Source organism: Vombatus ursinus, unplaced genomic scaffold, assembly GCF_900497805.2.
Source record: "Vombatus ursinus unplaced genomic scaffold, bare-nosed wombat genome assembly UNPS02014807.1, whole genome shotgun sequence".
Taxonomy (NCBI): domain Eukaryota; kingdom Metazoa; phylum Chordata; class Mammalia; order Diprotodontia; family Vombatidae; genus Vombatus; species Vombatus ursinus.
Window position 1 is genome coordinate 46422814 of NW_020954585.1, and position 14202 is coordinate 46437015.

The 14202-nt window shown below is 43.2% G+C and overlaps 1 protein-coding gene across 6 annotated transcripts in view; it reads left to right on the forward strand.

Moving 5' to 3' along the window:
* TNRC18 (trinucleotide repeat containing 18) overlaps positions 1-14202 on the forward strand; it is a 158405-nt gene that overhangs the window by 128546 nt on the left and 15657 nt on the right. For 4 of the 6 annotated variants that reach the window (XM_027874763.1, XM_027874766.1, XM_027874767.1 and 1 more), the window contains 4 exons: positions 713-1146; positions 3015-3167; positions 6870-7011; positions 12839-12956. In XM_027874763.1, the coding sequence (XP_027730564.1) occupies positions 713-1146; positions 3015-3167; positions 6870-7011; positions 12839-12956 (847 nt within the window). The remainder of the gene's footprint in view (positions 1-712; positions 1147-3014; positions 3168-6869; positions 7012-12838; positions 12957-14202) is intronic. The other 2 variants (XM_027874764.1, XM_027874769.1) reach the window with 1 other exon arrangement.

The window sequence follows — 14202 nt, forward strand, 5'->3', positions numbered from 1 at the left end:
CTTCCTTCCTTCCTTCCTTCCTTCCTTCCTTCCTTCCTTCCTTCCTTTCTTTCACCCTTTCTTCCTTCCTTCCTTCCAACTCGGTCTATGGTGACAGTGTCCCCACAAGGCATTCTGAAGCCTGGACACTGAGTGCAGGAATCCCTGGTATGGAGGCTCTCCAGCCTTTATGAAGTTTGTTCTCAGGGCTGTAACCTCATGTTGGAGTCTGGACATTGAAAAAAAGCTCAGACCAGGGAGAGGTCACGATTTGAAACTCTGGAGGCAGATGCATGGTTTAGGACCTCTTACGCTTGGTTGAGGAGCCATTGAGAACTGGAGGGGAGCTTCCAGGAAACCATCCTGACTTGTTCTGGGCTTTGGGGTTTCTGCCGTACTTCCTTCCTCCTGTAATTCAGAAGGCAGGGTCACTTACCTCCCAGAAGGGAGAGAAGCATCTCTTCTTTGCTCACAGGGTTGTCAAGAATAGGAAGGGAGCCGGGACCTAGGGTGGGAAGCAGTCCTTCAGATGCAGTGAACCCAGTTGGGTCTTCAGCTCTGTCAGATAGTGTTTTTGTTGAATGAATTGATTGTTAGTAAGGTGCTATAGCTGAGTGTTGGAGGGGAAAGGGAAGGCTGGCATTAAATGGGCAGCTAAAAGATACCCTGGCAGATGTCGTCCACCCACTGCCACGTGGCATATACCATAATTCTTTCATCCAATTGTATTTAGGGACTGAATTTGAGTACACCGACTCAGAGAGTGAAGTCAAGATAAGGAAGAAATCCCCACCAGGGCTGCTTCGTGGGAAGAAGGGGCTGATGGAGCAGGGGGGAGCCCCACCTGCGCCCTCTGCCAGTACCCTGAGTGTCAGCCCTCCTGGCCCAGAGAAAGCCAAGATTGCCGTGGAGAAAGGGCGAAAGTCAAAGAAGCTTAAGTCCCCCAAGGAATCAAGCTTTGAGTTTGGGCTGGAGGTGAGCGATGATGATCTGTGGAACAGGCGCCGGAGTGAGCGGATTTTCCTCCATGATGCTAGCACCACAGCCACGACTGTGTCCCCTGCTTCCTCCACCCCTGTCTCCAAGGGAAGCCGCTGCGGCAAAGGGACCCCACTGAGCCCCAGAAAGGAAGGAGGCAAAGGGAAGGAGAGGAAAGAGCTCAGCAAGGTAGGGGAGTGGGGAGATGGGAGCCATGGCAGGGGGTGTGTGGGGAGTATTATTTTTCTTCTTGAAGGATTTTCTTTTTAGTGTCTGGGGTGGGGTCAAGTGCTTAGTACAAGGTCTGGCATATAGCAGGCACTTGATATATGCTTGTTGATTTTACCTGACCTGGCAAAGGACATGGAAACCAGCCACAACAGTTTCCCACTTTGGCAAGTCTCAAGAATGTCACTAAGTCTTGGCAAGGACCTGACCCCCTTTGTCTACTGCTGTTCTCCCTCCCTACTTTCTACCACTGCCTTACCCCCAGTACTGATTTCTTTCTCCAGTACTACTGTCTCAACTATGGGAGACAGTAAGATACAGTGGAAAGCTATAGGGTCAGAGGACCTGGATTCAGATCCCACCCTCTGACATTTATTACTTGTGTGACTTTGGGAAAGTCACTTAACTGTCCCAGAACCTCAGTTTCCTTATCGAGAAGATGAGAGGGTTGGATTAGACAGCCCCCAAGGTCCCTTCTGGCCCCAGATCCATGATCCTATGACTACCTCTGTCTTGATCAAGAGCACCCATCGTGTTGGGATAAATAATATTGCTTGAGCTCCTTGGTCAAGTCATGCTAATGCATTCCAATTAGTTCCAGAAATCTATCCTTTTGGCAAAACCATTTGGTGATCATCTTTGTCTGAAGAGACCAGAGAGTCTTTCAGATATATCTGCTTTTCAGGTAGTTAGGGATAGGGACCGGACATGAGATTTCATTGGTCTGAGGAACTCCCAGATTTGTGAACTCTCTCTACCAATGCAGGTCAATATCTTCTCTGTAACTTATAGTCTTAGATAAGAATTAGCTAGAGCCCTGAGTTAAATGACTTGCCTAAGGTCACAGAGCCACTGTATGTCAGAGGCAGGACTTGAACCCAGGGCTTCCGGTCTTAACAGTAATAGCTAACATTTCTATAGCGCTTACTATGTACCAGGCACTGTGCTAACTGCTTTCCAATTATTATCTCATTTGATCCTCAAAACAATCCTGGGAGGTAGGTGCTATTATGTCCATTTTACAGATGAGGAAACTGAGGCAAATGAAGTTTAAGTGGCTTACCCAGGGTCATACAGCTTCTAAATGTCTGAGGCCAGATTTGAACTCAGGTCTTCCTGACTTCAAGTCCAGTGGTCTACCCATTATGCCATACTGCTTCTGTTTTTTCAGATGATATGTCCTTTAATCATTATCCTGATTTGTGGCCATAGCACCTTATCCTAAACCACCTCTTTCCCTGCCTGGCTAATCAGATTTTGAGCTTCCTTTGCAATCAAGATTAATAATGTATAAATTATTATAATCTGTGGGTCCAGTGCAGGGCTGGGGAATCTGTGGCCTCAAGGCCACATGTGGCCTTCTAGCTCCTCAAGTGCGGCGCTTTGACTAAATCCAAACTTCACAGAACAAATCTCCTTAATAAAAGGATTCGTTCTGTAAAAGTCAAAAGGCCACGCCCAAGGACCTAGAAGGCCACATGTGGCCTCAAGGCCACAGGTTCTCCACCCTTGGTCCAGTGGCTTGAGAGAGGTGGTAATGGGAAAGGTCATACGATCTCCTTTTAAATATGCAACTTTGAAGTAAGAATAGGCTCTGGGAAAGGGAGGCATTTTTTACTCTGGACCATCTGGTTCTTGTTTTAAAAAAGCAGAGAGGTTAGGTGTGAGTCCTCTATCCTTGATGCAAAGGCAGAGGGAATCACCGCTGCTGTCAGACAGATGGGATCTCAGGGTGGGAGGTGATGCTTAATGAGCTTCCTCCTCTACCAGGGTCCCTTTCCTCTCAGTTGATCCTTTGACCATGTCCATCTGCTATGCTTTCCCTCCAGCAGAAGAAGAAGGGGAAGGAGAGCTCCTGCTGTTCTTCCATGTCACCTCCTGGCATCCCTTCCCTGGCCTCAGAGTCTCGGACTTCCTTAACCAGCTCCATGGCGAACAAGAAGAACAAGGCCAAGGCTAAAGGAAAGGAGGTGAAGAAAGAGGTAAGTCCATTTACCTGTCTGTGGCCCCAAGAGAAAAGAGAAGTGCACAACAACGGACTTGGTTCTTTATCTCTCTATCCTAGCTCATTATCTACCTATCTTTGTCAGCATTTGGGTGAGGACCCTGGTTCCCTAGATATAAAATGTTAGAGCTGGAAGGAGATGTTAGAAACCATCTAGTCCATGAATTCTTAACCTGGGGTTAAATATATTTAAAAAAAGTGTATTGTGATAATGGTATTTCAGTAGAATTAGTTTTCTTTTGTAATCTTATGTATTTTATTTTATGCATTTAAAAACATTATTCTGAACTGGGCACGGTGGCACAAGCCTGTATGTAATCCTTGCTGCTGGGGAGACCAAAGCTGGCTCACAAATTCAAGGGTTGTGAGCAGAAGTAGAAGTAAAGCTGATCTTAAACTCGGCCAGCACCAATATGGCAAGCCTCTAAGAGTGGTGGGCTGCCAGGCTGCTAAGGAGGGGCACACTGACCTAAGCTGAGAAAATGGAATAAGATTCAATTTCTCTATCTATCATATTGAGATAGGGCCCTCAAGGAGCTTACAGTCTAATGAGGGAAGACAATACATAAAAGGAAGCTGAAAGAGATGGAGCAGGAATAGGGAAAGTACCCAATATGGAGACGTGATGGGAAAGTCAGAGAAGTCCCAAGTAGTCCAGCTAGATGGGAAATGAAGAGATAATCTGACATGGACTTGCTTCCTAAATGGAAGTTTTGGAGTTCATGGCTCCACCTTCCACTCGGAGGAGAGAGAGGGTGGTGATGAGGTGGAGGACTAAGGCTGATGGTTTCTTGCAGGATGATGACTCTTACTCTATGATTATAGGCAAACAAATCGTTTAACCTCTCTGTGCTTCTTTTTCCTCATCTGTGAAAAACAGTAATTGTAATACTGATCTCACAGGATTGTTGTATAGAAAGGCGTTCTTTTTCTTTCTTTTTAGTTTCCTCATCTTCATTTATTTGTTTGTTTTCTTCTTTTTTTCTTTTCTTAAATTTAAATTTTGTTTCAGTTGACAAAAATCAATATTCTCTCCCTCCTAACTTCATCCTTGATTAAAAAAAATTATATATATTTATACACACACACACACACACACACACACACACACACACACACACACACACACACACACACACCAAAAGCCTTGTAATGAATATACACAGTCAAGCAAAACAAATTCCTTCATTGGCCATGTCCAAAAAAATCTATGCCTCATTGTGCACCCTGAGTGCATCGCTTCCCTGTTAGGAGGTAGGCAGCACACTTCATTATCAGTCCTTGGGAATCCTGGTTAGTCATTGCATTGATTAGAGTTCTTGAGTCTTTCAAAGTTGTTTGTTCTCATAATGTTGTTACTGTATAAATCATTCTGGTTCTGTTTACTTCACTCTGTATCAGTTTATACAAGTCTTCCCAGGTTTCTCTAAAACCATTCTCTTCATCAGTTATTGTGGCACAATAGTATTCCATTACATTTAGGTGCCGTGATTTGTTCAACCATTCCACAAATGATAGGCACCCTCTTAGTTTCCAGTTCTTTGCCAGTGAAGAAAGAGTGCTATAAATGTTTTTGTACGGGGTCCTTTTCCTCTTTCTTTGATCTCTTTAGGGTATAGGTCTAGTAGTAGTATCACTGTATTGTCAGCAGGTATGTGCACAGTTTAGTAATGTCTGGGGCATTGTTCCAGATTACTTTCCAGATGGCTGTACTAATTCACACTTCCACCAATAGTGCATTAATGTGCTTTTCCCCCTACAGCCCCTGCAGCATTTGTCATTCCTCTTTTTTGGGTCAACTTTGCTAATCTGATGGGTGTGATATGGAACCTCAGAATTGCTTTAATTGGAATTTCTATAATTAGTGATTTGGAGCTTTTTTTTTACATGACTATTCATAGCTCAGATTTCTTCCTTATAAAGCTTCCTGTTCATATCCTAGGAAAGGGTGGTTTTTTTTTTAAGACATTTAAAAAATAAATTTTATATTGGTAAGTTTTGTTTTTCCATCACTTATGTTTCCCAATGCATTTTCCTCCTCTTAATAAAGAATAAAAAGAAGAAAAAAAGTTAAGCAAAAGGAATCATTATATTTAAAAAGCTTGACATACTATACACAGTGTTCCACACCTTTAGTCTTTCTTCTTTGAAAAGAAGCTGAGGGGTAGGGCCTTCTCCTATCTCTTCTTTGGGGATAATCTTGGTTATTGTAATTTCACAGCATTCAATTTGTCCTGTTGCTACCCTTCTTTCCATTTACATCACTGTAGTTACTGTGTGTATAGTTTGTCTGGTTCTACCTACCTCATTTTGCAGCTGTAAAACTCACTGATTCTAGCATTTTCCAACCAGCTTCTCCTAAAACTCTCTCCCTAGATCACCTACCTTTACTTATAGTGTTCTGTAGGTCATCTTTGGGAACTAAGGTGTAGAACCAGAAGAAATGACAGCTTGTCTACAGTTCTGATCTGACCAGGAACAGTCTCCTGGAACCAAGAGGATGAACCATGCCACACCAGCAGTGGGCTCCAGTGCTGGCTGCATCAGTTCCCATAATGCCCTGTCACTCAATACAGTCTCCAAAAATGGTAGATCACTAATGATCCTTCTCCATCCAGATGTTCAGACTGTTATGCAGGACACTGGATAAACGCCTTGTTGTTCTTTGGTATTCTAGCTGTACCTGGGGTTGACTACCATGAGTTCTATTCTTTAGATCTCTTTGGAAAGTCATGGTAGCCCATCCTTCATTCCATGGATTCAGCATCCTAATGATAGAAACAAATATTTACTGAGCATTTAATGGTGCTAGTTTTTGAGGTAAGGATGGGTGAGTTGGAAAATGGAATCTTAAAATCATAGTCACTATTTGTGGTTCAAGAAATACTGACTATGACTTTCTCTTCTTTAGTCATTTATTTCTTTATTCATTGGTATCTCACAATAGCTCAATGAAATAGATAGGGCAAATATTCTTATTCCCATTTTTATAGAAGATGAAACTGAAGCCTAGAAACATTAGGTTAAATTATTATAAGAGATGGCTCCTGGGAAGAAAAAGACAGCAATAAAATTTGGTTTATAAAACAAATCAAAAAAAGTGAGATGACTTGTTTAAGATCAAACCCCTAGTCATGAGAGATTCATGACTCTCAGAGCTCAGGTCTTCTGACTTTCTGCTCAGTGCTGTCTCCACTGTTTATGATTTGACCCTTTATGTCTAAATCACGTTCCCATTGGAGTTTATCGTGCTGTACAGTGTGAATATTGGTCTATACCTAGTTTCTGCCAGACTCTTTTCCAGTTCTCTCAATATTTGGTTTTTCTACTATTCCATAATGCCTGCTTGTGTCTTCCTGAGTGTCTAGGCTGGCCAAGGCCATCTTGGTATAGGAAAGTGGTGTTGTGGTTTTCTGCTTGAATTCTCCCCTATCTGCAATCTCATAATTGATGAAAAAGAAAACTGACATTATAATAACTCAGTCCTTTAGCTGGAACAATGAATACTTTTTTGATGGTTTGTCCAACCAGTGAAAATTTTGAAGATTTTATTATAGTAGTATGTTATGGTATGGTATAGTAGTATGGTATCCTAGGTTTTTGCCATCAGTGAATTACAATGGACATAATTTTTGTTTTCAAGGGTCTTACAGTCTTGTGTGTTTCTGACCAACTCTAGAACCGAGGGAAGGGAGGAGCTGTGAGTAAGCTGATGGAGAGTATGGCAGCCGAAGAGGATTTTGAACCCAACCAAGACAGCAGCTTCTCTGAGGATGAGAACTTGCCCCTGAGCATGCTGGTAGAGCGGCCGCTGACTCCAGGTGAGGGAAAGGAAAAGCTGGGGCTTGGAGACAATAGGGCAAGGCCTTCCCAGGCCACAGTACCATCCATGGGGGTAGGCCACTCCCAACACCAGCACATTGTCAAAAATGTCCCTTGTGTGTTACTCTAGAGCCTAGAGTAGGCTCTAGGCTTTCCAATTCCCTATTGTCAGTTTTTGATTGGAATGGGACAAAAGGGAAAAAGAAGAGTATCCTGGTGACCAAGTCAGAGAGATAGAGATAAAGCCACAAATATATAAATAAATGCAATTATAGATGTAAATGAGAACACACATATACAGATTTCATACATAGTCACATATTCCATACTATATACTACTAAATTTTATTGTGGTATGTGGGTGACCCAAGATTTTTGTAGGCCTGGTGTAATAAGTAAATAAGGCGCTACACTTGGAGTCAGGAAGACGAGAGTTTAAATCTTCTCTGGGGACACTTCCTAGCTGTGTGACCATGAACAAGTTATTTCACCTGTCTTGACTTTAGTTTCCTCATGTATAAAATGAGTGAGTTAGAATTGATATTCTCTAAGGCCCTTTCCAAATCCAAGTCTATAGTCCTAGGTCCTACCGTACTGGAAGGTGTTTGAGTATAGGCACAGGTCTGAGCTTTATCTTGCTGAAGGGAGTTATGTCTGGGCCTTCAGGACCCCATTCTCCACCTCCCCTCCCCCCCATCCCACTGCACACATCTACCCTTTGTGAAACCTTCACCACCAACTCTAGCTTGCAACTTCTATTCTAAGAGACTTCTAAAATGAAGTCTCTTATGCTAGGACCAGCCTAGCTAAGTTTGGAGAGACTTATCACCAGGTTGGCTGAAAGGTGACAAATATCTTAGCCATAGAAGCTTTCAAAGACCACACCTAACTACAGGAGGCTTGTAATCTGTGTAGCGATAATTGAGTCCTCACATTGATGAAATCACAGCCTCTTAAAAATATATATATATATTATGTATATATAAATATAGGAATATACATTTGTATATAGTATGTATATGTATATACATATATACACGTACATGTAAATGTGTGTGTGTATATATATAGTGTATATAGTAGTAAGTTTATGTACAAGTCAATTTAAGTATACATGTATTTATAGAGATAGATTGAGGTATTTGTATAGAAATACAAATGTATATAAATATATATGTTGGTGGGTGTATGTTTGAGTATATATATGTAGACATATGTAGATGTTGGTTCTGGGCAGTATTGTAGGGGGTTGTAGAGGATGCTGGATGGGGTAGGGACACAGGGTGTTATTGATTCACTTTCTAGGAGGGCCTAGTGAGTGTGGTGACTCTGCTGCATTTACTTCTCCTAAATGAAAGGGGGAGAACCAATGATCATGGGGGTGACCCGGCATATGACATACCTGAGATCCCATCAAATTCACAGGAGTGAATGAAAAGGATGGAAACACTGGGCTAAGCAACATTGACTGGCACTCCTGGTAGGCCTAGAACATTGTCAAAGGAGAAGGATTAAAGGGTGAGGAAAAAAGTAGATGATGAAAGCAAGTTAGAAGAAAAAGAAAGGAGGTAAAGTAAGGGGAGTAGAGAAACAAGGAGAGGAAGAAAAGAAGAATGCCTCTGGAGGAACATGGGCCAGGTCTTAGGTCTTCCTTCCTCAAGGTAGATGATTATCCCATCTTTGGAATCTCTGGATAAATTAGAGGAGAGTTTGCTTTAGTTGATTGACATAGTATAACATCCTGGGTGGGAGATGGTGTGTCTTCCCCAAATTTTGTTTCCCACTCAATGCTAGCAGTCATTTCACTTAGGCCAATGGTTTCCAGTGTTTTTTGTCCCATGAACTGTTTTCAAGAACAGTAAAAAAAAAAAAAAAAAAAAAAAGGTGGGGTGAACCCTGGTGTGGGTGGTTGTATTTAGACAAAGTAATACAATCGTGCAATTATTTACTGCTTAAGACACCATTAAAGAATTTTCAGTGCAAGCTTTTTGGACCATCACCTTGAACTTCCAGAGAGTTCCCACTCAATGGGAACCACTGACGTAGACTGAACCTCTTGTACTGAAGCCCTCCCTCGGGAATAGCCAAGGAAATGAATAATGAGAAGACCATAGACCACTGAAATCCGTGAACGAGACTTTAACCGAACGCTGGCTTTAACAGAAGCCAGAACTTTCCGAGTTCTTTTTCAGACTACTAACAAGGTGTCAGTCTGAACCTCCTTTGATTTCTCTTCCCTGTCCTTGGGTAGGGGGACTTTAAAAAAAAAACAACCATGATTCTGGCTCAACCACTTGCTGAATAATTAGCCAGTGAACAGTGTTGATTCTGTCTTTTTTTTTTTTTTTTAAATTCTGTGTCTTTTTGCTGAGTGAGAAGGAATATGGGTTGTCTTTGAGGCCCAGATCCCAGGGCCAACACATCACTCTGTTATTGTGGTTTTAGCTGGTCTGCTTAACCATCTCATCATCCTGGTTCTCAGAGGAGGGTCAGTCAACAGCCAGCTAACATAATGTAGAAAGGGTTCAGGACTTGGAGTGAGGAAGACCTGAGTTAAAATCCCACCTCAAATACTTACTAAGTTCTCTCAGCCACAGTTTGCTCATCTGTAAAATGGGGACCATAGTAACACCTACCTCACATGAGATAATGTATAAAGGACTTCTGCAAATATTTAAAGCACCATATAAATGTCAACAATTATTGCTGTCATTAACTGAGAGACAGGCCCATCTTTCAAATGAGTTTAGATCTTTGGATGCCACCTCATATTTAATAGTATGCCTGTCCTGAAGCTTTTATCTTATAAGGAGGCATCAGGCTTCTAAAGCCCCCAAGGAAACCTAAAGCACTTGGTGACAAGGCCCCAGAAAGCCTCCTCTTTGAGTGCTTCAATCTGCTGCAAATGAAAGGGGGTGGGGAGTGGAGGATCTAGATTTTTGGTTTTTGAAATTTCAGTCAGTAAACATTTATTTAGTGCCTGCTATGTGCCAGGCACTGTGCTCATCCCTGGGGATGCCCTTGAGGCGCTCACAATCTAATAGGGGAGAGAATGTGCCAAAAAAGCTGTTTACAGGATAAATTGGAAATAATCAACAGAGGGAAGGGCCGTAGTATTAAAGGGGATTGGGAAATGCTTCATATAGAAGGTAGGATTTTAGCTGGGACTTGAAGAAACCAAGGAGGAGGAGAGGAAAGGGAGAACATTCCAGGCATGAGGGACAAGCAGGGAGAAAGCCTAGAGTCGAAGTGGAGGGTCTTGTATGAAGAACAGTGTAAAGCCAATGTGGCTGGAGTCAGTGGAGAGAGGGTCTAAGGCATAAAAAGGACAGGAAAGATGGTGGGTGGGAGGAAGAAGGTTATGAAGGTCTTTGAATGTCAAACAGGGGTGATTGAGAGCTTTTTGAGGAGAAACCCATTGAATAAAAAAGCCCTTGGGTGGTAGTTAATACAGCCTTGAGAACTCTAGGAAAGAACTCTTCACTGCCTGTTGTTTTTCCTACCACACTCTGAGGGTGGAGGTGTGTGTGTGTTGGGGGGGATGGGGAAGTAGAATACAGAAAGCTCCATCAACATTTACCTTGAGTCACCTGGAATGTATGGGTCCATCATGGCTATCAGAAAGTCCCTACCGCTCCTGGGTGCTGAGGAGAAGTACAGGGAACACCCAGCCCCAGCTTTGTCCACAGGGAGTCAAGAGCCCATAAAAAGAACACCCACATTGAGTGAGTGCAGACTAAGTACATCAGCCAGTAAGTCAAGTCAACAAGAATTTATTAAGTGCCTCCTAAGGTGCTATCACTGCTAAACACTGAAACTACAAAAAATGTAAGAACAGTCTCTGCTCTCTAGGAGCTCACAGTCTAATGATCGTGGTTGGCTTAGTGGATGGAGAACTGGCCTTGGAGCCAGAAAGACTTTGCTAGAAGGCCAACCTCTTACAGGTACTGGCTCTGTGACCCTGGGCAAGTCACTCAATCTCCCATTTCCCCAGCCAGCTCTTTAAGACTATGAGTTGCAGAAGTGGTGACCTGCACTGGTAGAGGGAATTTCGTTATCTGGCCTTTCATCATCACCTAGACTTGGGGTCAGGAAGATCTGAGTTCAAATCTGCCTCCAGATAGACTAGCAGTATGGTTCTGGGCAAGTCACTTAACTTGTGTTTGTCTCTAATCCCTCAACTGCAAAATGGAGGTAATAACAACATCTACCTCCCAGGGTTATTGTGAGGGTCCAAATGAGATAATATTTGTGTTTTTTCCTTCCTTCCTTCCTTCCTTCCTTCCTTTCTTCCTTCCTTTCTTCCTTCCTTCTTTCCTTCCTTTCTTCCCTCCTTCCTTCCTTCCCATTCAAGAACAAGAGGGAGAAGAAAGAGGAAATGATACTCCAGTTAGATACTCAATAGAGACTCTGATATAAGGAGCTGGGAACCTTTGGTTATCGTTTTTTGGAATATCTGTAGATATCAGTTATCTTATTGCCTAAGCAACAGAGAGCCATTATGGTATAGTGGTGGCCTAGAAGCCAGGGAGATGTGGGTTCAAATGCTTCCTCTGACATATGTTGGCTGTGTGACCCTGGAAAAATACTTAACCTCTCACTGCTCTAGGTCTTGCTCACTTCATGCAAGGGACTATTGCAGTAGTTTTCTGGTCATTCTATTCTTCCTGCCATAAATCTCTTCTTCTGGGGGCAGCTAGATGGCACAGAGCACTGGCCCTGGAGTCAGGAGGACCTGAGTTCAAATCCACCTTAAGACAGTTACTAGATGTGTGACCTTGGGCAAGTCACTTAACCCCAACTGCCTCCCCACACCAAAAAAATCACTTTACCCTTCTGCAGTCCATCCTACATTTAGCTGCCAAAGTGATCTTCCTAAAGCATAGGTCTGACTACATCACCTCCTATTCATTAAACTTCATTGCCTTCCTGTCCTTTCCAGGACCAAATATAAAATCCTCTGGAGAGCTCTTCATAACCTGCCCCAGCTCATCTACCTGATAAGGTGGATATCCTGTACTCAGGGACACTGGCCTCAGCCTGTTCCTCCAAGGAGATGGTCCATCTCCTGACTCCAGGCATTTTCCCTTCTGGCCCCCATGCCTGGAATGTTCTCCCTCTTTCTCATGTCCCATCTAAAATGCCAACTTCCACATGAAGCCTTTCCTGATCCTCCTTCCTGCCAGGCCCTTTCCTCTGACTCTCCCCAGCATCTCCGCCTGTATCTTATTGGTGCCTGGCTGGGTGCATGTTGTCTCTTCTACTGGCCTGGGAGCTTCTCTCTCTGTATATATCATTGAAAACCGCTTCTCAGTGTTCTAGGCTCCTCCTGAAGGCTGTTAGTTGCAGAAATGCTGACCTGTATTGGTAGGAGGCGGTTCCTCATCTGAGCAGTATCTAGATTAATGAAATCACAAGTCTAGCTCTTATCGCCTAGGTATTCGCGTTACCCTCCCCCTTCTCCCGAGCATGGATAATTGGGAAGGGGCTTTAGGAAACCTTTTGATGTGTGTTAGTATCCTCGGGGTGATTTTGCACAGTGCACAATCTTCAAAGATCAAATAAGACTGAGAACAGGAGAGGGGAAGTGAGCAAGGCCGGGGGTAGAGAAACTACCTCAGGGAGCTCACTCTTTGGGTGGGGGAAGGCAAGTGACAGGCCTCCTAATTGAGGTTCCCTGCATTCTGCTGAGAAGGAAGACTGCCATTCGTCTGGTGACAAGTAATAAATCCTTCCTGCCCAGGCACCATTTCTCTGTGCTGACTCAGACCCTTCTGATTAGGGAACAGGGTGCCTCATTCCTGCTGTCCCTTCCCTGTCTCACAGCTCCCCGATCCTGTATCATTGACAAGGATGAGCTGAAGGATGGACTGAGGGTCCTCATCCCCATGGATGACAAGCTGTTGTATGCCGGGCACGTGAAGACCGTGCACTCGCCTGACATGTGAGTCATGAGGGGCTGGGCCTCTCCCAGGCAAAGGGGGACTGAGAAGGGGGCTTGGGAAGTCGCACTGCATCGTCGCCCTTTGACACCATCCTAGGGCCAGATGGAATCCCAGGAACATACGGAAAGCTAGGACCGTGAAGAAAAAGATGCTGCATCAAGCTAAGACCTGCTGCTGGTTAGGCCCTCCAGTGGAGCCTGGTTGAGGCTTTTCAGATTTTCCAAAGATCTGAGGGCCTGAGGAAGCTCTCAGCATTGATGAAAACCCTTTTAATACAGTTCGTTACTCTAGACCAGCATCTGGTGAAGCCTATGAATCCCTTCTCAGAATCATGTTTTTAAATCCATAAAAAAATGCTATAAAAATGTGCATACCCTTTGACCCAGCAACAGCACTTCTAGGGCTATATCCTAGAGAGATAATACAAATGAGAAAAGGACCCACAAGTACAAAAATATTTATAGCAGCTCTTTTTGTGGTGGCAAAGATTTGGAAATTGAGGGGATGCCCATCAGTTGGGGAATGGCTGAACAAGTTGTGGTATATGAATGTAATGGAATACTACTGTGCTATAAGAAATGATGAACAGGCTGACTTCAGAAAAACCTGGAAAAAGCTTATGTGGTCTGATGCTGAGTGAAGTGAGCCAGAACCAAGAGAACGTTGTACACAGTAACAGTCACGTTGTGAGATGACTAATATGATAGACTTAACCCTTCTCAGCAATAAGAGGATCTAAGACATCAAAAAAAAAATGCATAGGATTAGAAAGGACACCAGTTATTATGAAATATAATTATTAAAAGAAAAACAAGTTCCTGAACCCCAGGTTAAGAACTCCTGATCTAGATTATGGCTTCATTTAGACTGAGGAGTCCCTGTATAACTTATTAACCAATGGCTCAGTTCTTCTCAACCACCACATCCAACTTAATTCAGAAAATATTTGCTAATAGTATTATAGTAGTATGTACAGGGAGAGGGCAATGAGAGGTGAAATGATGTAGTGGGTAGAGAAACAACCTAAGAGCCAGGAAGACTTGGTTTCAAATCCTCTCTCTAACATATACTGGTTCCATGACCCTGGGCAAATCGTTAACTTCTATCTCAGTTTCCTCATCTGTAAAATGGGGATAATAACAGCACCTACCTTGCAGGGTTATTGTGAGGATCAAATGAGATAAATAATTGTTAAATGCTTAAGCACAGTGCCTGGCGCATAGTAAGTGCTACATAAATGTTAGC